This window comes from Onthophagus taurus, chromosome 1 (assembly GCF_036711975.1).
Source record: "Onthophagus taurus isolate NC chromosome 1, IU_Otau_3.0, whole genome shotgun sequence".
Classification (NCBI taxonomy): Eukaryota; Metazoa; Arthropoda; class Insecta; order Coleoptera; family Scarabaeidae; genus Onthophagus; species Onthophagus taurus.
Genome location: NC_091966.1, coordinates 6,469,903 through 6,494,958, shown reverse-complemented (window position 1 = coordinate 6,494,958; position 25,056 = coordinate 6,469,903). Strand labels below are relative to the sequence as shown.

Below are 25,056 nucleotides of genomic sequence, written 5' to 3'. Positions count from 1 at the left end.
AACTTTAATTAGATGTGACCAAAAAGAATCTACAATTAATTAAGAAAAAAATAAATGAAATCCAATAATTAATTATCTACCAAATCAATTAATTAAGAAAATTTGTGCTAATACCATCAATTTAAACGCAAATTACATAATTAATGTAATGTATATAACCGCAATCGAGTAAGTACGAAAATGATCGCGAAAAGAAGCAAAGAGACGTATTCATTGAGAAAAGCGACCGGCCTCGATCCACAAATAATGCGTTTTAACCAAGATTGTTGAAATCCATTTGTGTCGTAGTTCAAGCACTATTTTTTTTCTATTAGAACGCCCATAATAGATCATTAATGTTCTTTTTGACATACTTTTCGTATTTTTTACAACAAAACGTAAACAAAGTGTTTAAATGGTTTCCTTTATTCAAAACAAACAATAAATAAATTTAAAACAATTACTTTCAATATAACATTAAGTTTGATTTAATAACACGGAGGAACTATAAAGTTATTTTTTACAAAAAAAAATCAATGTCGATGTTTTATGGACGTATTACAATGAGTTATATAGCAAGGTCGTCCGTACTCATACATATTTAACAAGCGCAAGCAGGACGTAGGTCACATTGTTATTATCTTTACTGACTATAAATCACAAATGTCTTCCTATCTAAACGGTTTTTATGGGATCTTTAAATCTTTTTGAAAGGATGAACGAATGAAGCAATAAATATAATAAATATGGCCCTTAAAAAATAGTTAACAACACACATCATAATCGATATTTAAATATTTGGTTGTAAATGAATTTGTTTTTTAATGAATAGTTGTTTTTATCCAATCGACATAATCAGCTACGTTGGTGTATAATCCGGGGAGAAAAGGTCTTGCACATCCGATTCCTGTTGATACAACTCCAACAACTACCACTCTTCCCTCGGAATGAACCATTAAAGGACCACCGCTATCAGCCTGAAATAATAAATACAAACAATATAAAAAATTCAAGAAATAAAACGATTTGTAATCATTTATTAATCTTAATATAACTTTAAATGAAAGTGTTTATTCGGTCATTATATTTTTAGGAGTACTTAGTAAGGACTTTTATGTAAAAATTATTCGGTATTTCTGAAAAAGGAAATTGAAAGGAGATCATAAACGAAGGTATATATTGTTCTTGAAATACTGTTATAATAATACTATTTCGCCGACGGTCTATTATTAACATTAAATAACTTTGAAACTTTTTGAAATAACATCATTAAAATCACGCAATCTCTTTTAACGAGAGTTGTGCTTCTAGGCATAAACAAAGAGTGTCTAAAGAGGTGTGTTAATATATTGCAATTAATATATTAGGTGTTTTTGGTAGTATCATAGTAGTTTTTTGTATCCAAGATAAAGTAAACAAGACGAAGAAGTTTACAATATTTATAATGAGGAAGATTAAGTAAATACAAAATTGAGTAATTTAGGATTTTTGACTCAGATCATTTCAAAAATGTTATCACGATACTGCTACCACCAATTATAACCAGTTACATTTTCAAAATATCCCCCGGCAATGGCAGTGTTAAGTAGATTAACCACGAAGCCGCTGCAGCCCAAATATATACAGTGTGTCCGTAAAGTAGCGGATATAGGCAATAGAATCATTATAAACGGTGTATGGAAAAATCCCTGAAACGAGTCTAAAAATTTAAATTGTTTGCAATTTGTTGGTGGAGATTTTGAACGAGTTATGACATCATCGACATTTTTTTCAAATGGCAATTCCCCATTTTTATTACGGAATATGAAAGACGATGTTTTTTGAATATAGTACAGTCAATATTAATATTGGTTACATCAGAAAATTTTCAAGAAAAATGAAGAAAATAGCATTAGCCATGAGTAACTATGGTAACCAACTATTTTAAACTAGTTTCTAAGTGTCAAAAAATGATTTAGTAACTAGTTGACCTCCTTAAGGCAACATTTCTGATCGAAAGCTGCTTAGCTCATTAGTTGGTAAGCCTAGCTGTGACTAACTTAACCAAATGTTTTAAGGGAGGTTCAACAAAAAGTGGTTTTGGCTGGGCAAGGAATCACTTATGTTACTGTCAGGGGTGAAGGGTAGAATTTGGACATTTAAATTTAAAAAAATTTAAATACTGCAAAATATTATTCCTATAAAGTAAACTTCATTCATGATTAATGAGTCGTGAGTCGAGAGTAGTTTTTCCAACAACAATTTTGCTACGATGACGAAGATTTTGTCAAAAACATGTTTTTTCGACGAGATAGTATATATACTACGAAATAGTATGGGATACTATCCTGAATTCTTACTTTGTGAGGAAACCTTAGCTGGAGGGAGATGTTTAGGTTTTTTCAAAACGATATCATAATGTTGTCCCACCTGAATTTCAATGGTAGCTATTCCAACAAGGTGGCGCACCACCACACTTCAACAAGCTTACTAAATCACTTTTTGACACTTAGGAAATTGTTTAAAATAATTGGTTACCATAGTTACTCATGACTACTGCTATTTTTATCATATTAAGCAAATTTGAAGAAGTTAATCTTTAAAGTAATATTTCTCGAAAATTTTCTTATGTAACCAATATTAATATTGAGTGTACTAGATTCAGAAAAAGATATTCTTTCATATTCCGTAATAAAAATGGAGGATTGTCATTTGAAAAAAATATCGGTGGCGTCATAACTCGTTCAAAAAAGAATTGCAACAAATTTAAATCTTTAGACCCGTTTCAGGGATTTTTCCATAAGCTGTTTATAATGATTTTATCGCCTATATCCGTTACTTTACAAACACACTGTATAGCAAAACTAGTAATGGCAAAAATTAGAGACAGAATATCCACCGCAAAGAACGTACCATTGAGGTTTTAAAAGACGAATATAAGTCGGAGCAATATTGGATTCAAATGGAGACTCCACTGATAAAAGAGAATATGGAGAATCTGAAGATATCTAAAAGTTATTAGCGAACTGTGGGCAAGATGCAAAGATCTAAACACATGCAACAGAGGTGCTAGGAGTAATCAAGAGAGGCAAAAAAGATAACTAGTTTTATAAGGAATGCCAGGCAGCAACAAAAAGAAAAAATGAGGTTTATTTAAAAATAATCCATACCAGGTGCATTAGGTGAGTCAAAAAAGAATACACGGCTCCCTAAGAAAGAAGGAAAAGAAAATACGTTGGAGATAGAAGACACAAGGAACAGATGGAGAACATAAAGGCACTGAACAACCAACATGAAACGAGGAAGTTCTTTAAACAACTCAATGAAAATCTCAGAAAGAATTTAAATCCAGAATTAAAAACTGTAGAGACAAAGAATGAAATATCAATTTTGAATAGATGGGCACAAAACTTTGAGAAGACACTTAACAACAATTAAGAGATGATAGAAACACCACATCAACATCAACACTGGCGACACGATATTTTAAAAATCAAAACAACTGCTGGGATACGCCGGTGATATTGATATCGCAGTAAAAGAAACGTGGAAGAAATACGTCATCGCACTGGAATAAACTTCAAAGAAAGTCGGCGTGACTGTTAGCCAGGAAGAGACAAAAACCTAACCCAACCCAACCCTTTGCCTACAATTTAGTTTATTGAATACTTTTTCGAACAAGATTATAGTTTTGTGTATCTTGGATCTCTTCTGAACATTACGACGACGGGACGAAATCAGACGACGCAGGTGTCTTCATGGCTTTCAGAGACACTTCTTCCAACAAGCCCTCACCCGCAGGACAAAGATACCAATATACAAGGCCGGTCCTTACATACGGAGTGGAGAACGTAAGATCCTCAGAAAAAAGAAGAAATCCTTATGTATATAATTCAATTTATATATATCCATTTATTAAACATGAGGATAAGTCGCTTGAGAAGAGAGAGTTGCTTTTGGAACGGACACAATACATAATACAGGACATAATACATCTAACATATCAAAGATTATCAAATCATGGTGCATAATACCGAATATCGGGTAACAACTGAGATGTAAGGTCTCTTTTAGCACTCTTACTTTTGGGTTTAGGATTTATGTCTAAATGTGTCAACAAGAACTGCTTTTATGTCTTCTGTTTCCAATACTGTAGTGAGTATGACGTAATTCTTCCATCGTTTCTTTAGTCTTCTTCTACCGGTCTGTCCTTCGGATGTCCATTCTACAACCTTCACTCCTCTGTATCCCTGCATCTTTTCCAGATAAGTCATCCATGCTATTTTTTGTGCTTTTTTCTGCGTCATTGTGCCATTCAGTACAGTTAGTATTAGAATGTGTCCATCTTTTCCTTTGATTAATTGATATCTGCCACATAAATACTGATAAGATGTATTGTTTTACTTTCTTGGAAACAGACCAATGCCTGCAGGAGTCTGTCATTGATGTTATTTATGTTGTTGATTCTAGTTTTGAATTTTTTATGGTCACAATCCCTGACGGTACTATTTTACTATTTTTCAGAGGTCGCTAATATGTCTATTCTGTGCCAATTCGTTTCTAATGTTATTTCTTGATCTTTATTCTGAAAAGAGTTGTATTAAATTTATCACCGGGTAATTATCAGTTAATCCTATCCCATAAGAGGCAGCGATATTGGTTCTGTTTCAATTTGTTTACATTACATACGTTAAAAAAGGATTTCAACTTGGATAATTCAGATGAATCTCAAAATAAACATCTACCTGAATTATTACCTTTATGATCATCATTAATTGTGGATTAATTAAGAATAAAAAACACAATTCATTTCTTACCCAACATGAATCAATTCCTCCTTGTTCATACCCAGCACAAATTTGTCCACTTTGAATTTTAGTTTTCTTTCCTTGAGAAGCATACCAAGATTGGCAAGTTTCTTTATCTACGATGTTGACGTTAGCTTTTTGAAGAGTAGTCGCTTTACGCCCTAACATAAAAAAACATATTTATATTTTAAAATTAATAATATAAATATTAATTTACCATGTTCTTTCGTCCAACCCCATCCGGCAACCGTAGCGATAGTTTCTTGTAACCTCGATGATTCAAACGAAGGTAAACAAGCAGGATTTGCTGAATCGCTCCATTGAACTTTCGAAGCTAATTCAATGATTGCTATATCATTTCGGGCTTTCTTACAAGAATATTGGGGATGAACGGAAATGCTGTTTACGCCGACTTCATATGCTGCGGTATCGCTGGTGGTTAAATCGTGCTGAGATATTGTTGCTTTAATAGTTGCTGGAAGCATGGTGTCTTCGCCGATTCCGCTATTAATTTATGAAATGGTATTTATTTTAGTTTATTTTATTTATTTAAAATTATTACGTGCAAAGGCAATGAGCTGCGGTTAATACATGTTGGTTGGTAATTAAAGTTCCACCGCAAAAATGACCTCCTCTACGAGTTATGGAAACCATCCATGGAAATTCATGTTTTTGGGCGTCTCGGCCACCAACAATTTTTCCAAATCTTAACGTTTGTTTACCACAAGAGACATCAGAAACTAAAAAAAAATTAATTAATTTTTTTTAATTTATATTTTTATATAAAATAAATAATTAATACTTACAGTTTATTACAGCTCCTGAAAAGCTGAATAATGTTAAAATTACAGTGCTTAATACTAACATTTTTTTTATTTTTAAATCTTTTTATTTTTTTTTTTGTATTTTTTATATGATGACTCTTGTGGTATTCAAGTTACTTAACTTTGAACATTTTAAATACCTATATGTATTTATACCCAAAAGTAAAACCAAAAATGGGCGGGATCTGCCCCCACTTTTAATCGTATTATGATAGTCAAGGGTAGAATATCAGAATTTGTTCATTAACATTCATGATTATGTAGGCTGAACCTTGCGCGTTGTTGGAGGTCGCTATTGTGTAGACCGGGAAGATAACTTTTGTCAATATTAGTAGGAATCTTTTTATATTTTTTAATGACCAGCACGGTATGCCGCAAGGTTTCCATGTGCAATGATGAACTTGAAATTGAATGCCGTTACAATGAAAGATGAAAAGTTTCATTGAAAGATTATCGAATTCGAAATTTAAAAAGTTAAACCTTGTAATAAGCCACATTGTGGTTTTCATTTCTTCGAATATAACATTATAGAACACCTTTTTAATCTTATAATTATTTTTATTAATATGGAACAGAACTAGCTTATCGAAAATTGTTAAAAGTTAAGTTTGTTGTTATATTTTAATGGGGCCTTAAACCTTATTAAGAAATTGACACAGTTTTAAATAATAATTTCACGATAATAATTTACAACCATTTCTATTTTCGTATATTCCTACTTTGCATTATCCTGAGCCCTCAATGATAACACCATATATAAGTTTTTTTTATTTTTTCGGCATAAATAAATATTAATAACGGTAGTTATTCAACCACACAGAACTTATATTGACCTTAGCAATCAATTATTGCAATAATTATGCATTTTATTCTTATCGACGTGTGATAATGCGTCGAAGAACCTCCGAATTGCCCTCATAAATGTGTCACGGAGTCAGTGTCAGCGATAATTAGTATGCATTTCAGTTGGATTGAATTGTTGTAATTCAGATGGCAAAGCAATTTACAGAATACGCCAAATATTAGGACGTAACAACGCCAAAATTAATTTTTATTAGCATAAATAGATTAAAAATGTTATTGATGTTATTACACAAAGTGATGTGTTTAATTGGTAATGTTGAAATAAGTAGCGTAAAAAATAACCGGATTTGTCCAAGAGGTATTTAGTTCAGGGGAAATCGATTTAAAAGGCGAGGTAATTTACATCATATTGTCTTTTATGGAACATTTTAATTAGATGTACTGTGAAGATGTTTAAATTGTTTTCGTAGCCAATTACTTTAAATTTTTTAAATATTTTTGAAGAATCCATAAGATAAAACTTATTCAACTGTAAAATTGTGATTTTATTTACATATTCCTAAATATAGTATCATACTACAGTCAAAAAAGTGACTGCCAAAAAATAAGCAGAGTGGAAAAGTCAGAGATGAGAAGTCAAAAATTCCATTGTAGAAATAAAAAAGATTAATAAGCAGGTGTCGAGGGTCATAAAGAAAGATATTAGAACTTATAATAAAGAGAAGATCGAACAAACTATACAGAACAACTAAAGCTTAAAGGTCTTGCGCAGGAAACTGGATATTGGGAAAAGAGAAATAATCAAAATTAGAAACAAACAAGGAAGAATAATAACGAATAGGGAAGAAATACTGAGAGCTGTGGAGGATTTTTACCAGCTGTTGTATAAAAGTCGGTGGGATAAGAATATAAAGTTAAATGCGGAACAAGCCAAGCATCTGAAGAAATGCCAGATATTTCGCTGGAAGAGATTGAATTTGTTCTAAGAAAGACCAGAAATAATAAAGCACCGGGAGAAGATTCTGTGGCTACGGATGCAATAAAAATCGGTGTTTGCTCCAGAAAATAAGGGTCCTATATAACCCCTGCCTATTTAGCAGCACAATACTGAGTAAATAGCATACCGCTATGGCAATACTGTTTCACAAAAAAGGAGACACATCCCAATTGGATAACTATAAACCAATAAGCCTTCTGAATCACCTCTACAAACTTTTCTCAAGAATTCTGATCACCAGACTTGAAAATAAATTAGAACACTACCAGCCACCCGAACAGGCGGGCTTTTGTATCGGATTTGGAACCAACGATCAACTTCAGGTTTTCCGAGTGTTGATCGTGATAGGACTGAACATATCCCAATTGGTAGAGGAGTAAAGCAGAGTAACACGATGTCTCCTTAGCTATTTATCACAGTCCTTTATTTAAGAAGCTGAACTAGGAGAATAAAGGCATAAACATTGATGATCGAAGGCTCGTCGTGTTTATCTCTAAATCAAAATTTATGATCAATCTGGTTCCCAGCGAAAACATTGTAATGGAAAGAAACGGAATTGAACTAGTGGATAAGTACACTTATCTTGGTGATGAATTTAAAATCATAAGAGACAACCAAACCTGCGAACTAAGGAGGAGAATAATCATCTCATGATCAGCATATGGTAAACTCAAAGATGTGTTTAAGAGCAAGCTACCAATATGTCTAAAAAGAAAAGTGTTCCATCGGTGCGCGCTACCGATCATGACCTATGGGGCAGAAACACTGACTTTGATCATAACATCTGTTAACAGGGTTAGAACAACACAGCTAACAGATCCCGTTAGAAATGAGGACTTGCGCCGAAGAACCGGCGTTACAGACCTCATTTTTCACATCGCCAGACTCAAATGGAACTGGGCTAAACACATAGCCCGAAGGACAGATGAAAGATGGACGAAAAAGCTGTTGGAATAAAGACCTCGAGCTGACAAATGGAGTAGAGGAAAGCCACCAACTCGACGGATGGATGACATCAAGAGATTAGCTAATAACTGGATGCAGGCAGCACAGGACAGGAAGAAATAGGCGACTCAGAGGGATGAGTGATGATGAAATATAGTCTCAATCCGATTTCCTAAGAAGTGACAGTGCCATTAAAAAATAAACCATGTATCAATGAATACACCAAACACCAGCTCTATAATGTTATCCATCATGCTTGGCTCTACAGCTCCTTGTGAGTACGACAGGACCAGAACTGTATGAACTTTAATTTAAACTACAAAAAAAGTCCCACAAGATCCCAGGTTGAAATTTGTTTTTTTATGTAGTTTCAAGCCTATACTTTCCGTTCCTAAACAAATAAATTGCGCATATTTGCGCATTTTCAATAAAATTGCGAATATACAGGGTGGTGTCTACGGATATTCGACAATGAATACTGAACGTTAGTTTTGAAACTATCAATCGTTTACAATTTTTCAGAATAACTATTTTTTATGAATTAATATTAGTACTAATTCTATTATTAGATCTAGAACTAGAAGCTTTCGGGCTTAACCGTGCGTCTTTAAAAAAGAGTCAGGATTCTGATATCATGTTGTAACCTTCTTTCCAAAAAAGTGCGAAGTATTTTTTAGTTAAAAAATACACCTATCCAACACACAGTAATAAAAAACTTTTAATAATTCTTGAGCCTGTTTCACAAAAATTATTATCAAGAAATGAACACTGCTGCATTTAAAAATTTTACAAACGACACAATTCTATTATACAATCAATAATTGGTATTATATGCCTGTAGCAGTGCATAAAATTCTTGTGCCACTTAATAATAAAATCATTAAGTATCCAGATTGGCCTGCTTTCAGAAGATGCACAAGAAACTCGGAATAAAGACCTTAGAAGGTATAGAGAGAACATTTCCAAAAAAATGTCAAGAATACACAATAATAGAGACATTTTAAACAGATTATTAATATCTTCAGACCCAATTATAACATCATTTCATAACCGGAAATCACGGAATAATACAGATTTTTCTGAAGAACTTATAAGTCTTCTCTGCTTTGAAAATGATGAAGAAAGAAATAATTTTTTATCGTCAATTGCAACTAATATTGAAATTGTATAAAAAAAATTTTAAAACAGTATGTTAAAATACTAAATTTGCTTATGGGGAAAACATTATTTATAGTTATCATAACATTATTAAACATTTGTCACAAATTAATACAGAAACAGAGCATAGCGTAGTTTACTCTATTATTGCAAATAAAATAGTAATAGTATTTTTAAGTGCTATTTTTTCGCAGACAGCTACATGAAAAATACTCAGAAGTTACTTAGAATCCATAAATGCAACAAAAAAATGGGGGTTCCTATTTTAAAATGTCAACATAATATGGTATCTCAATTTTGGGACACCTGTACAGGGTGGTTCAAATTCGATGTCCGAATCTCGGAAACTATAATAGTTAGAGAAAAAGTAGCTTACATGTCATGATCTCGTTTTTCGAGAAACTGCTAATGCAAAAAACCTCAAAGTGCTATCGTCTTTTGTTTTTACCCTAGAGGCCAAAATTGAAAATATCGTAAAACCAGCAAGTGCAATTATTTTGGTTATTATTAAAGGTGGAGTATTATAACTAAGACATTATATGGACACTTTTTTACATAGAATTTGATGACGTAGTCAAGAAAAATTGTTTGGTTTTAGATTTTGAAATATTGTAACAATTTTCGTTTTCTTAAATGGAAACAACCACTGATTATTCGCTTAATAAATTCGTTATTTTTTCTGATTACAAAAAAAAAATATGGGGTTAGATAGATCTATTTCTTATTGTTTTAGAATAAAGCTAAAATAAACTTTTTTTAGTGTCGGCAAAAAAATTAAATTTACAGTTTCCTAAATAAATTCCTAAAAATTATTCTACTAAAAATTTAATCCAAATTTACTTTATTTTCTAATATGTAACATTCTAACATGTCAAACTTTTCGTAATTTTCGTAATCTATTGTAATCTATCCAAATCTATCTTAAAAAACAGGATTTTTAATTTGACACTTCAGAAAATTTTTGAATACAAACCAATACAAACAAATGTTGCTATGTTTATTTGAATTAAAAAAATATAATAAAAAAATATATATGATCGCCATCTATCAATAATTTAATAAGTCATTTAATAATAATATTAAATTTAATATTAATAAAAAATGTGAAATAATGCAATCTATTCCAACTTTTGTGTAAAACAAATATAAATTAAATAGTTCAACAAATGTATTTGTTTCAAATATCAGAAATATGTTTTTTTAATTTTTAGTTGTAATTTACAGGAAACTGTAAATTTAATTTCTTTGACGACCCAAAAAAAAAGTTTATTTTTAGCTTTATTCTAAAACAATAAGAAATAGACCTGTCGAACCCTATATTTTTGTAATCAGAAAAAAAATACCGAATTTAATAAGCGAATAATCAGTGGTTGTTTCCATTTAAAAAAATGAAAATTGTCATGATATCTCAAAATCTAAAACAGAAAAAATTCTTTTGACTACATCATCAAATTCTCTGTAAAAAAGTGTCCATATAATGTCTAAGTTATAATACTCCACCTAGAATAATAACGAAGATAATTGCACTTGCTGGTTTTACGATATTTTCAATTTTGGCCTCTAAGGGAAAAATAAAAGACGATAGCGCTATGAGGTTTTCGGCATTAGCAGTTTCTCGAAAAACGAGATCATGACATGTAAGCTACTTTTTTTCTAACTCTTATAGTTTCCGAGTTAGCCTATTCGGACATCGAATTTGAACCAACCTGTACACTATAACAAATTTTTTTGATATTTTTCAAAGAAATAGGTTAGCCTTAGATTCGAACGAATATGATACTATTTATTTTGTGGTCATGCACAAGTCGAGATATAACAACTGCCCTGTTGTCTTGCCTTGATAACTCCCTTTATAAGTGCAGTAAAAAAGAACATGCTAATAACAACGTAACTTTTACCACCACCCCATATACTGCATTATAGTTATGTCCTTAGGATCTCTACTTCAAAAACAGCAATAAAACAATATTCAAGGTAGGTATAGTGCGTTTCCACAAATAATAGGCATGGTTGCGTTTACCTTAATAAATTACGTTTTTCTGAATTGTGTTAATTTCTTTGTAATTCTAAAAATAAAAATATGTAGGAAAGTAAATTAATTCATAAGTTAATCATTATAACTTTAGATAATACTTAGGCGCAAAAAGACTTTCAAGTTTTAATTTAAAAATTGTCACGATTTTCCACCTGTAAATTTGAGAAGAGATATAAAACAAATTAATTAAAATACATATCAAAACATAAATTTAAGGTGAAGATCCTCAAAAACAAAAATGCTTAAAATTCTTGTATTATATAATCCATTTCTCATAACTCTTCCAAATAATTTATAGGGCAGGGTATTTTAGTCAATTAGTCCAAATAAACATTTTCTCATCAGTGTCTTGAAAATTTAAACAATCTGTAGTATTTAATATAAAGCAGTCTCAAGAATTATTTCTATAAAATTGAATTCATAACAGGTTAAGCATTAAATAAAACTAAATATTAACTGTACCTTACAATCTTTATTTACCATAAAAATCAGTAAACATACAGCTTGCACATTAAATTACAAAAACAATAATCTATTTCTTGTAACCGCACGAACGCCTGCGACCACGTGCCCTCTCGAATTTGCGTCCCTTGGATCGTACAAATGGTTTGCTGTGTGAGTGTGGAACACCAGGAGCTGGACCAAAATGTTTCACAGCTTCGCGAGCGTTTCTCCTTCCTTGCATTAAGACAGTTTTTGCACCAGTAGGGGCTCGTAATGCCAATTGGTCAAATGTTAAAATTTCTCCACCTAAAATAATTATTACAATTAATATCTAATATCAATAAACTACTAATAAATAGTGATTTTGCAAAAAGCTGGATACTGGATATCCAGCATATTTATCTGGCCATAATTTTTCATGCATTTTTAAAGTGATACCCTACATTGCTACATTATTGTGATATTTGAACAATTATGTCACTTATTTGAATCCAAGATACAAAATGAACTTTTTTGATGCAGATTTAACAAACAAAGCTTGAAGATGGCTTTTATATATGCTATTGCTTTTATATGCTTTATTGGAAAGACTTGCATCACAAATTGAAAGTGATGATGAATTATAAGTGAAGAGAAAAAAACTACAAGGAACTGCAACAAGAGATTTAATTCATATATCTTTTGGGATTGTTACCATGAGGTTGCTAATGAAAAACCTGTAATTAAATGAAAAAAGTGCTATTGGGGTTGAACTTGACTATTATCTGCAATGTCTAACAACTAAAAAAGATACTAATCCCTGTGAATGGTGGAGTACTAATAGGTTTTTATTGGTAACTATCTAGAATCTGGCCAGATTTTAAAGAAGTTGCCAGATATCCTTTCCACCACTATTAATAATAAAAAATATGTATGTGTAAACTGTTTTTGAATATAAATACCTGCTTTTAAAATTCTAGCACGTGCTTTTTCCGTTACACGAAGAGCACACACTGTCAAATTAGGTACATCCCAAATTCTGGCATCATCGGTTACTGTGCCTACAACAACTGCAGTCATACCTTCTCGGCCTGGTTTTTTCATAAAACGTACAATTCTAGCTAAGGAAATTGGTGGTTTGTTGATTTTACTCATAAACAAACGCTTCAAAATGATCCTGTTAAACTTTGAGTTTGTACGACGAGCCAAATATCTATACAGCTAAAAACAATATAGTTTAAATTTACTTAAATAAAGTTTAGTTTGATTTAAATGTTATAACATATAAATAAAATTGTACATACCTTCACTAAAAGGCGCAAATAAACATCTTGGCTTTTAGGTTCTGTGCGCCTAACCTTGCGGTCATGTTTATGGTTAATGTCGATACCCTGAAAACAAAAATATGTATTACTTGATTACAAATACGTAACGGTAAAGATGATATGTAAATAATTTAATTGAATAATACCATTTTTAAGTACGGATGAGTGATATATCGTGAAATTAAATAAGATATTTTTAATACTTACCATGTTTGATGACGGGAAACGAAAAGGAAGAGCGACAGATGCGCGCTCTAACAGATGGATTCGAAACTAACTTGAACTCGACCAATCAGGACATTTTATTAAAACGCGGGAATTTTAAAATATCACACGTGTTTGTATTGATTAAATTTGTTTAATAATTTTAATTAATTCCAAATTTAAAATATATAATAAATTATGTACAATTTAATTTATGAATATATAGAAATATGTTGAAATAATAATAATTAAAAAAAAATTATAATTAAATAAGTTAATAGTTTTATGTGTTTTTAAAAATAAACAATGTTTATACTCCAATATATTTTATAAATTTATTAACTCTACCGGTTTCGGCCTAGACCATCGTCAGGAGTCTATAAGGTTTTAAACTTTCTCAAAATACAATTAAATTAAAGATAAAATTAGAAAATATAAACTGTTACTTTACCTCGTTGTATAGAGTGGCGCATAAGTAACGTTATGATGTGGTTATGATTTATTTAATGAATAACTTTTTTCTTTCTGATTTTATTTAATGTTGGCATTTATTAAAATTAAATTATGTTTTAAATTAACATTATGTTTTGAAGATAATATCTTTCAAATGGTGCCCATTGTTTGCTTCGACCTGACTGAACATTTTCCATAACTTTTCTTAGAATTTCAGGTCCCAGCGTCTTCACTTAAGCTGATGGAATTATTCCATTCCTATGTTTGACCATCGCAAATGATATACCAACTGCTGGCTCTGGCCCCACAAACGCTTTAGCGCTGCCCTCTCGTGCTAGCTCATCAGCCGCTTCATTGCCAGCAACCTCAAAATGATCTGGAACCCAGATCAGAGAAACTGCTGTTGTCACAAGTAACGGGTGTTTAAAGTTCTGTTACAGTTATTAACCAGAGCCAACACCGTTTTCACGGCCTGTAGCGATTCGAGAGCGGCTTGTCGGAGCAGTTTTGAGCATATTGCTAAAACCTGTAAATGGTAGTTCTAGCCACTTTCTCTATATGCAACTGCAAAGGAGATAGGCCAAGCAGAACATCCATTACTAGAGTTGGCGTTGTGCTTTGGGATTTAGCCGGGGAATTAGAATATTAATGCTGCTACGAGCAAGTCCTAAAATATTCCTAGGTTTGACAGTGGCAATGTTGATAAACAACTTAGAGTGTCTCATTCCAGGAGAACTGATCCGCAATAGACGAACTCTCTCTTCAGCCAACTGTTGGCTCTGGCCACACAAACGCTTTCCTCTCGTACTAGCTCATCAGCCGCTTCAATGCCAGCAACCTCAGAATGAATTGGGACCCAGATCATAAAAACTCAGTTATCACAACTCAGTGTGTTTAAAGTTCTTTTACAGCCATTAACCAGAGCCGGCACCAATTTTACATCCTGCAGCGCCTGGAGACCGGCTTGACTGTGTTCAAGATTGCTATTTCTGTAGCGAACCGCGGGTTCGGTGAAAATTTAGTGATTGATTTTTGTCTTTGATTTCCAATTTTTGTTCTATTATTTAAAAAAAAAGGTTTTCTGTATGATTTCGCCCTTACTTCAGTTTAGTGTGGAACGTTTCCGACTGTCCGAGTTTTTCGGCCAATAGAAACGATTGTTTATGTTAAGAGCGATTGAAACGAAAGGGTTTAAAATCTCAGAAGGGAAGAAAATCAAGAGAATTTTTTTGAGGAGTTCCTTGGAGAGTTCAGAAAGAAGTTTTTAGTTATGGATTTTTGTTGATGAGAGAAACAAAAAAGAGTTCGAGTTGGTTTCGAGTCGATTTGAAGTTGGTTTTTGGAGAAGAAGTGAGTTAAAGAAGTTGAAAGCTCTCAGATCCAGTGGAGGAGAGAAACAAAGAAGAGTTGTAGGTCCAGAAGAGAGTTGGGTCGTTCAGAGTAAGAGTTCCTAGCGTGGATTCCAGTGGAAAGGTTCAGTCACAAAGATTCGAAATCAAGATGAGGGAGAAGTAGAATCGTTGGTTGAAAAAAAACCCGTTGCAACGATGAGAGTTGTAACCCTTTATGAGTAATTTCATGTAATAATTGTACTAATTGCTTAGGTTCTATTTTGTTTGGTATGTCTCAGTTGGTAAATTTTGTTTAATAGATTTTGTTTGATAGTTTTTGCGGGTTGTAAGCTTGCTTAATCCGACCCCTTCCGGCATTTTTAATCCATATGTGATCATGCAAATATCTGCTTGAACCAGAGAATTTTCGTTTTCGATTCATGACTGCCGTTCAGGCAGTACAATCTGGTATCGAGCATTAATCAGTGGTAGTGATCCCGTCAAATCTGACGGCATTGTTAGCACAATATCAATGCTTATAGTGTCTTCTGCAGCCTATTGGTAGGATATGTCGGATCAGTTTTGGGCATATTGCTTCAACCTGTAAATGATAGTTTTGGGCGGGAACATCCATATAGGCTACAGTTGGCGTTCTGTTTATCACACTAGAGATTGCCAATCTGGATTGCCAAGTTTACTGATTATAGGTCTACCTACAGTCACATAGAGGCAGTAGTCTTTCAGTGGTAAGAACTCATTTTTTTCCACAAAGACTACAAGTCCACAAGGATAATCTAGCTTTGTGTAAACACTTTTGACACTAGGTCTAGTGTTAGTTCTAGTATTCAGAGCTGGATTGTTGTACATTTTTATTGAACTAAAACTAGACCTTCTTATTCTAGGTCTTCTGACAGAGTTAATTCTAGTTATTGTTGTTTAGCGAACAAGTTGTTATACATTTTCAACACTTGGAACTTCTTCCTGAAAATTTCTTTTATAATTCAGACATTTAAATTAATTAAACAATTACAAATTAAAGAATATGAATAAAATATTATTTTATTTATCTGTAAATAAATTAGAATATGTTTTTCACTTTGATTAGATATAATCAAATTAATTAAACAATTACAAATTAATGAATATAAATAAAATTTTATTAATTTTTATTATTTTATTTATCTGTAAATAAATTAGAATATGTTTTTCACTTTGATTAGATATAATAACTAAATATATAAAGAAAAGGTTATCAAAAAAAAATATATCACTAACAATTTTAAACAATTCATTTTATTATTCGTTTTCTTGTAAAAAGGACAAAGAAAGGGGAGCGTTTTTAACATGTTTTGCGTTGTCAACCTTACTGCGGTGATTTAAAAAGTATTAGAATCGTCGAATTAAAAAAGGCACTTACATAATATAATCACTTACAAATAAAAGAAACAATTTGAAGAGAAAAAAAAACAACTATTGCAATCGTACACAAATAGGCTACACCAAGTGTTTTCCACTGTACAATAAACCATGTAGAAGATCACGTCACTTGAACAATTAATTTCAGTCGCTGTATATAGTAATATTTATATTATATATATATTTTTAATTAACATATATTTTTATGAGTGTTTATGTGTAGCTAATGAAATGGGGGCTCAGGAACCCAGAGAAGCATTTCCAAAATTAAAGGACGTTGGTACTTGTTGATTAGTGAAATTATAACCTATAACAGAAAAAAAAATTATATAACATCAATTTTTATTGATACATTTAATATTAAAAATATGTTATTACTACAATAAAGTCTAATTTAATAAGCTCCAGGCTTTATTTAAGAAACCATGTAGAATATTTAATTTACCTCCTTGTTTTTCTATTCTTTTACTTTCTTTTGCTGCCTTTCTTTGATCTGCCAAAACACTAATTTCCATCAATGATTTCCTTTGATCGTCAGTAAGTGTTCCAGTAAGCGCTTTATACCAGTCACCTTCTGTGCTTTCCAATCGAGTCATTACCTCCTTAAAAACAACATACTCATCCACATCGCAAGATTCTTCATCAATAGGCGTCGTGTATGTCTCCAACGCCATCTCTTCGTCACCCTCATAGTCAGTATCGGAATCGTCCGAACCGAGATCTACGTCTTGAATTGTAGCAGACACAGGCATACCTGCTGCGTCTCCAGCGTTTAGCGCCCGACGTGACAAACTCTCCAGATATTCCTGTCCCTGCTCGTCGATCTCGTCTTCGTCCGAACTGAGTACTTCCTCAATATCATTATCGTCGTCTTCTGCTTCGCTTTCTTCTTCTTCGTCGATTTCTTGAGCTCGAGCCGCATACGCTCTTTTCAAACCATCGAAAAGCATCACGACAGCGGGCATTACTTTCGCAGATACTTCAACAAGTACCGGTGGCTTCTGAGGCAAACTTATGAGAGTGCAAAGACCGAGGACGCATAATTTTCGATCATGTACACCTAGGAAACAATCGACGTCGTGTATCCATTGTTTTATAAAATTATTTGAAAAATCAGGCATTTTTTCTAAAACACCAAATAGAAGTGGTGGGTTGTAGTAAAGAGCTGCTATAAGAACCTGAAACAAAAGTTTTTAAGTCAACATCATCAAATAGTAAAGTTATTAAGTATTCTTTTTGCTAACCTGAAGTAGCATGGTACGTAATTCTGATGTTTTAACTTTTCTTAACAACCTTCCTGCAGCTAATTCAATAAGTAAAGGTGCCGCTCCATCTATTCTACCTCTACACTGCAACAACACCACTTCTAATAATTTAGCAGCATGTGCTTCAGGATCTTCCCCTAAATCTCTTGAAAGAACTTCCTTGCAAATATTATAAATAGCTAATAAACGTTGTTCGTCAGATAGGAAAGCGTCTGTATCAACGGTGATATAATTGTGTAAAGAAGGCATCATATCAGTAAAATGATCAGCACCGCTTTTCATGAAAACCTGATAAAGCAATTCTAAAACGCGCCACATATCGGCTGAAATGTATTTGCTGGTGCAGTCGTAAATAAGTGATAAAATTTCTTCGTAAAATTCCTGGACTTCGTTTTGCAAAACGTGGACGATTACTTGTAAAACGGTTGGTTCTAACATTCGAAGAACTTCCGGTTGTTCTTCCATTACTGTTAAGAGAGTTTCGATTGTGTTTAATAATCCCATAGCCGTTATCGCCTTTTCATCAGATCCTTCATCCGTATCTAGAACTTGGCTAAAAGTGGCTGCCAAGTGTTGACAGATTTCTACTGCAATTGGCGCCAATTGCATTGTGAAAACACAAACTAATTTTTGCATAACACCTAAACAAACAAAAAAAAAGAAAATAATTTTTATAAATTTCTTTTTAAACCAAGTTACCTGTAACATCTTCATTTTCAGTTTCTCTAATAATGGTTAACAATTCCAAGGCGATTTGTTTTACTTGAGGTTCGACGTATTTATGTGATCTTTCTTGATAATTAAGTAATGATTGTAAAGATATTGCCGCTTCGACGCGGACTGGTAACTCTTTGTCTTGAAGTAAGGCGGTAACGGTGAGACGGACTGCTTCAGCCAAAACCTGTTCTTGATTGAAGGAAAACTCGCTGAAGAAGTGAAGCACCCAACAAGCGCGTGCCCGCAAATGACCGCGCGCACTTTGGAATTCCGGAAAAACGTACTTTAGGAACAAATGATCCAATTGATCACGATAAATTTTCTTTTTCAACAATACATCAGCCAAGGATCCAACCATATGAAGAGCACCATCTTTTTTAGATGGTTCTGTATTTGGATAATTCAATACCTAAATAAATCCCAAATCATTTCATATCTTGCAATATTTATATACCAATATTTTACCTCAGTCAAAAATTGCATAGTTTTCTGCAACATATCTTTCCGTTTTTTACACGCTGAATGCAAAAGTGTTTGGGCGGCGGTTACAGGCGATACGAAATCTTCAAACACATCAAATTTCACTCTAATATACTCGTGAGGGTCCACTGACCACAATTCTTCATCTTCCTGAGAGTAACATAACAGTGGGAAAAGTACGTCTTGAATAATCGCACCCATATGAGGTTTTAATAAGCGCCATGTATGTGCGTGTGAAACCGCTTGATTAACGTAATTTAACGACTGTTGAAGTACCCTTGGTGGTAACCAAGATCCACCACGATAAGCGTCTAATAATCTAAAAAGAAAAACTTATTTGTATATCAACAGTTTTATGAAAAAAATTTTATATTTGTCAAATTTTATGTTGTAAAAGTTACCTTAATAAGACTTCTAAAATTCCGCTGCTAAATGTTTGCAAATACCAATCAGCAAATTCAGTATATTCCTTAGTAACATTTCCTGGTGAACCATATCGCTCAAAAAGCCTATACAAAATATGCAAAGCCCATTTTTTACATTTCCACCATGGTAAATCAGGACGATCGTCCTCATCTGGTTGAAGTGCTACTGGAGGTACGGGTCTTTCGACAATTTGCCTGCACACTTCCATCCATTGCGTGAAAGCATCGCGAGTGATCAGATCAAGAGGAAGGATGTATTGCGTAAGGGCGAAATAGACTTTCAAAGTTTCTTTTTGAAGAAGAACTGCTTGTTCTGAAGGATCTGGTAAAAGGCCAACTACCAATTGATAAAGTTGGGGTAAAAGGAGGTTCATTGCTTCGTGTAATGGACCGCGATCTTCCACTTTTTTGTATTCAAAATATTTTACTAATTGATAAAGGCAAAGAATTGCACCATGCCATCCTGTTGCTTCCGGATTTGAAAGATATATGCTGATCTAATAAATAAAAAAACAAAAACAAAAAATTAGATTTATATTGATTTAATGTTGTAAAATAATCTAAACATAAGAGTATCTTGTTGTTTGTAATAATCGAACATTTTATAAAAATAAGTTAATCCTATTGGATTACTTGAGCTCAGGTCTATTCTGTGTGAACACTCACTTAAAGAAACCACCCCAAAGGAAGTGGACATGGAAAAGCCCAAACAACAAGGTGAAAAATGAGATCGACTACCTCCTTATCAATAGCAAAGAGATTTACACGGATGTCAATGTCCTCAACCGATTTAATACTAGCCTGATACTGGCAAAAATTAGTATCGACGCTAAGTCAAAGAGGGCAAACTGATAAATAGTTTATGCACACCTTACTTTGAGAAAAGTAGAGCAAAAGCAATGCGAATATCAGAAAATTGGCAACAAATGGTTTTAAACAGTGTAGATAGAAACGGGCTGAGAATGAAAAAAGAAAGATGTAGGGTATACATTACCTATAAAAGTGAACACTACCTCAACAAATTGTAGGAAATGTTGGTTTGTGACAACCATTTTACCTCATGTAAGATAATTAGATGGTAAGAAAAGAACCATTAAGAATTAACCTTAGAAGTGTCGTATTTCAAACGATTTCAAGTCCGTTGATGCCAAAACAAGGTTTCTGGTTGCTAAATAAACGTTTCCAGTTTTGTTTAAAGGTGCTCTTAAGTAAATGGATATTGTAGACAACATTCATGAAGAAAATCCGGCGTGTGAGAAAAGTAGGATAAAACAAATTTTGATTAATGAATATTTTAAAATAGAAAGTTGTTCTTTAAACCGCCTCAACGTTCTTGGAAAAATACCAAATAATCAACATGATCCCAATTAAGACTGGGAATTAACTGTACTTTAACTGAACTAACGGGAGAGGTGTTAATGTAGGAAAAATGAAGTGCTGAGGCATAAGTTAGAGAATATAAAGTTAATAACAGCGACAGTGGAAAAGTAATATTTCATGAAATTATCAATCTTGCCCCATTTTATGATTGATGCCTTCAATGATAACTGCGATGGACAAAATTAACGTAAAAAACATAATAAAATATAACAGGTATCCCTATAAGGTTACAGAGCGGTTGTATTTCGACAATGGTAAGGAGAATCTAGAAGTTTGGAAAAAATCCATACTAATAAGTCTAAAAATGTCTTCTTTGTAGAAATTGCCCTATGCCCACCAAAGTAGTTGTTAACCTTCGAGCGTGCGCGCTGTCATAAAGTTTATAACAATTATTATTAAATTATATATTGTTATGTATTTGAAAGGATTTAACGCCAAGGTATTCGTGTAACTATGTATTTTGAACATGATTCAATTTAGAAATTTATTGTGGTAAGCAACTAGATGGTCCATATATGGTATCTAACAAAGCGATGGATTTTGTAAAGAGATTATTTGAACTAATTATTAGAGAATTCTAACAGAAACGGACAACTACTATATTAGCGTTGCTCTAGTAGCTTATCTACTACAAAAGGAAATAATACTGACTGGAACAACATAAAAGAACAAGCGAAAAATCACATAAGAATTCTTACCAAATAAAAGTCGAGTCGTTCATTTGACATTATTTGGATTACAAACAAATAAAATGTTGATTTCTTATGTTATTTGCCAGAAATAATAATAAATTATAATTCGACAAAATGTGTGTTGACATAGTGGATAAATTGTGTGCCACTTACATATTACTCACATTACTAAAACGTGGCTATGTGTGATCTTTATTAACTTGTTAAATATTGGTTCTATAAATGCGTATGTTTTACATTCGTTTTCACGAACAAATGTAGCAAACTACCACACAATTAAAAAAAATCTATCCTTTAGTTTGATTAAACCTCATTTACATGATAGAACAACCAATAAGGGAGTACCAACGGATATAGTAGCATTTTAAAATGCAATTACTCACATTCGATAGCAGAAAAGGATACCACCGAAAAATCCTCAGCGAAAATAAAGTGTTCAAAATGTCTATCATTTACTTGCAAGAAACATTCTGTAGTAAATGTGATTTGTTTAGAATGCGAAAATGAATTTAATTCATATTAAAATATACAATATCCGCTGCAAAAAAGACGCCAGGTCTGGCCTCTACTATAAACAGGGATTCGACAGCTTGAAAATTTAAAAAAGTTAATGCATAAAATTTATGACATGCGCCCACTGATGTTATAAAAACGAGCGCGCCCGCTCGAAGATTGATAGACAATAAACTAAAATAATCAACAAATGTCATTTGCGTTATAAAATTACACACAAGAATCTTAAAAGTTAAAATAAAAACTTTTTAATGAGCAAGTTATGAGTAAAATATTAAATTAGTAGGAGTCTTTCGGCGGTATTACAAGAAACCAAGACATATAATGTTCTATATTACTGTATTCTATGATTACATTTTAGATAGCTTTAGAAATTTTTGCAGAATAAACATATTTAGAATAAATATACAAGGTTAGGCATTTAAATCGAATCAACCTAATAACTCATTCATTAACCATCAATTTTATCAAAAAAAAGTTTCAGATAAAACTTTTATTATATGAAGGAAGAGAAATTTACAAATTATCCGATTCACGAATTACCAGTAAAGTAAGCACCAAATAGGAATTATCGAAATAAGTGGATTAGGGGTGGTTCCATTAATTGGCCTGCTAGGTCTCCTGCTCTAACATCCCTTGTTTTTTTTTCTGTGGTTTGGTTACATTAAAGACAGAGTCTACCAAGAAGTGCAAACAACATTGGAAAATATGAGGTAAAAATGTCCAGAAGTAAGTCCAGAAATGTTACAACAAGCACTTGAATCTTATTTATCATCTAAATATGTGCATCAAATCAAACGGACTTTGAGCACTTATTACGTTGAGATACGTTATTTTATTCAGTTTTATTGTAGCTCATTATGTTCTGTTTGTTTGAATTATTTGACATTTTTATCATACTAAATAAAAAAAAATTTAAATAAAAGTTGTTTATTTTAGCATGGAGGAGAGCATACTTATCAAAAAAATATATGTTTTCATTTAAAAAACTTACTTAACAGTTAAAAGACAATAATGGCTCATCTAAAATACAATAAAAGCAATACAGAATACTTTTCTCCATTATATTTTGAAATTGTCTCAATTTAAATGCCTCACCCAGTATAAACAAATTCACATTTTAACATTTATACGCCTTTAAACAATGAGGTGCGACAGACCCCAGTGTACAATTAATATTATTATATTAATATACCCAAAAAAAATAATATATATTAATTTGTGATAATTATATTGGTTATAATGGAATACTTCCTATAAAGAAAATCAAAAAACATTAATTATCAACTAAAAAATAAATAGACTTTCTTAAAATAAAATTTCCACCTCTTACAATCATCAAAATTTAAAGTTGAATATCTCAACAACTTAGTGCTAATTGAAAAAAAATTATTGTTGTATAAATAACTCTTCTATCGATTGTCACTTGCTTTTAATTTACCATGTACAAAAGAAAAGGTTATAGAAGTTATTGACCTTGAATTGAAATTCTTTTTGAGATGATTCAAAAAAATTACACCAATTTTAATTATATGAATCATGAGGTTTGAAAATGTATGGATTCTAATGCGCTAAATTCTTACACACCAAACTGAGTAATAGGATAGATAAAGAGAGAAAGAGAGTGTTATAGTCTAAATATATCCAAGTATTTACAAGGTCTCATGGATCCAGTTAAATATTTATTTTTCTCGCCCCATCAAGAATAAACTTGAGAGGGGTTTCGGTCTATGTTTAGGCAAATGGATTGTAAAGTGCTAAAAAAATTTCTCTTAAAGTAAAATTAAATTGTTTTAAAATACTTTAACCTTTGATAATTCTATACTTTTTTGTTATTAAAATCTAAATAAAAACTTATACAAGAATTTTAAGTCTTATTAACGGAAATCGTATATTAATTAAAATTAACAAAGTAAAAATATGTGTAGATAAAATAATCTTCATAACATAAATTCCTTTTTTATCAAAAGATTAACCTTAAAACTAACTTACTTTGTCAACGATTTGGGTCCACCGTCCCGGAAAATCGTGTTTAACCATAACATGAACACAAGTACATAATTGTAGACGAATAAGTTCTGGAGCATGCACTACAGCATCTACTATACTTTCTCTAATAAGACTCCGATCTTGTTCATGAATAGAAAAAGGTAAAGGTTCTCCTGGTTCTGCCGATTCGCGATCTTGCCAGCTTTGTGATATTAGATTTTTAAGGTAAATGGCCCCGGCTTGTTTAATGGGCATATCGCACCCATTCATCATAACCACTTGTAATAACGACGGTGCAAATCCGATGATTTTATGTATCTGAAAACACATTTAGAAAAAAAGCGGCATGTGAATATGTCAAAAAAATAGGTGAGCACATGGTCTTGGTTACTTGTCCGAGCTGTTCCTCCGCCTGTTGCCTTTGATTGGGGTCGATGGTCGCCCTCAGCAGTTCGATCAGCTTCCTCGGTTCCATTTCGAATGACTACCTTAACGTTCTTTTCACTTTAATTTACAACAATCTAACAGCACGATTACCGTCCATGAACATGAGACCAGTCGCGATTCACGTTACATTTGTCAAATTTTGTCACGTGACTAACGCATGGCCAACTCGATTGGGCGCCAAAAATGAAATCGCCACGTACCGAATTTACTTTAATTAATAAAATTATAATGTTTATTCGATTTATACTCACAACCTAATTATAACCGAACCGGTAATTTATATTTTAACTGATAATTTATCTGTCAAAAGATTTAATTATCTAAAAAAAAGCCGTTGATAAATCAAAACGAATCAGTGATGCCAACTGTTAGTTTAACAAAAATATTTCAATGCAAAAATTAATTTATAACATTTTATAATTTTAAAACATTTTTAACACAATTTCATTAATTAAGATATAACGAAA

General features: G+C 32.3%; 3 protein-coding genes across 4 annotated transcripts; all 3 read right to left on the bottom strand.

Moving 5' to 3' along the window:
- Nucleotides 1-384: 384 nt before the first annotated feature.
- Nucleotides 385-5,704, bottom strand: LOC111418599 (serine protease 30-like). The gene is made up of 5 exons (XM_023051168.2): nucleotides 5,573-5,704; nucleotides 5,329-5,506; nucleotides 4,984-5,270; nucleotides 4,776-4,927; nucleotides 385-956 (listed from the first exon to the last, which is right to left on the bottom strand). The coding sequence occupies exons 1-5, from the start codon at nucleotides 5,631-5,633 to the stop codon at nucleotides 801-803; spliced, it is 834 nt and encodes a 277-aa protein (XP_022906936.2). The 5' UTR covers nucleotides 5,634-5,704; the 3' UTR covers nucleotides 385-800.
- A 6,277-nt stretch (nucleotides 5,705-11,981) lies between these two features.
- On the bottom strand, nucleotides 11,982-13,558 carry LOC111418578 (ribosomal protein L18). 2 transcript variants are annotated; one of them, XM_023052093.2, is made up of 4 exons: nucleotides 13,485-13,558; nucleotides 13,257-13,343; nucleotides 12,915-13,173; nucleotides 11,982-12,279 (listed from the first exon to the last, which is right to left on the bottom strand). In XM_023052093.2, exons 1-4 carry the CDS (start codon nucleotides 13,485-13,487, stop codon nucleotides 12,062-12,064), a joined length of 567 nt encoding a protein of 188 aa, XP_022907861.1. In that variant the 5' UTR covers nucleotides 13,488-13,558; the 3' UTR covers nucleotides 11,982-12,061. The 2 variants fall into 2 exon arrangements, with proteins under 2 accessions (XP_022907861.1, XP_071051919.1); XM_071195818.1 differs by lacking the exon at nucleotides 13,485-13,558 and adding an exon at nucleotides 13,424-13,476.
- A 2,978-nt stretch (nucleotides 13,559-16,536) lies between these two features.
- On the bottom strand, nucleotides 16,537-24,817 carry LOC111419301 (importin-7 msk). The gene is made up of 8 exons (XM_023052074.2): nucleotides 24,534-24,817; nucleotides 24,146-24,460; nucleotides 19,545-20,065; nucleotides 19,129-19,462; nucleotides 18,646-19,072; nucleotides 17,926-18,587; nucleotides 17,127-17,859; nucleotides 16,537-16,988 (listed from the first exon to the last, which is right to left on the bottom strand). Exons 1-8 carry the CDS (start codon nucleotides 24,615-24,617, stop codon nucleotides 16,921-16,923), a joined length of 3,144 nt encoding a protein of 1,047 aa, XP_022907842.1. The 5' UTR covers nucleotides 24,618-24,817; the 3' UTR covers nucleotides 16,537-16,920.
- Nucleotides 24,818-25,056: the final 239 nt, after the last annotated feature.

What these genes read in the sequence shown, in the direction of transcription:
- LOC111418599 (XM_023051168.2), bottom strand. Translation starts at nt 5,633, where the DNA reads ATGTTAGTATTAAGCACTGTAATTTTAACATTATTCAGCTTTTCAGGA. An exon ending in GCAGCTCATTGCCTTTGCAC is followed by an intron (nt 5,271 to 5,328) that starts GTAATAATTTTA and finishes ATAAATTAATAG; the next exon opens with CGGAATCGGCGAAGACACCA. An exon ending in GAGGAATTGATTCATGTTGG is followed by an intron (nt 957 to 4,775) that starts GTAAGAAATGAA and finishes TTATTATTTCAG; the next exon opens with GCTGATAGCGGTGGTCCTTT.
- LOC111418578 (XM_023052093.2), bottom strand. An exon ending in ATTTGCGCCTTTTAGTGAAG is followed by an intron (nt 13,174 to 13,256) that starts GTATGTACAATT and finishes TATTGTTTTTAG; the next exon opens with CTGTATAGATATTTGGCTCG. An exon ending in TGCTAGAATTTTAAAAGCAG is followed by an intron (nt 12,280 to 12,914) that starts GTATTTATATTC and finishes TAATTATTTTAG; the next exon opens with GTGGAGAAATTTTAACATTT.
- LOC111419301 (XM_023052074.2), bottom strand. Translation starts at nt 24,617, where the DNA reads ATGGAACCGAGGAAGCTGATCGAACTGCTGAGGGCGACCATCGACCCC. An exon ending in ATTTTAGAAGTCTTATTAAG is followed by an intron (nt 19,463 to 19,544) that starts GTAACTTTTACA and finishes TTTTCTTTTTAG; the next exon opens with ATTATTAGACGCTTATCGTG. An exon ending in AAGAATAGAAAAACAAGGAG is followed by an intron (nt 16,989 to 17,126) that starts GTAAATTAAATA and finishes TTTCTGTTATAG; the next exon opens with GTTATAATTTCACTAATCAA.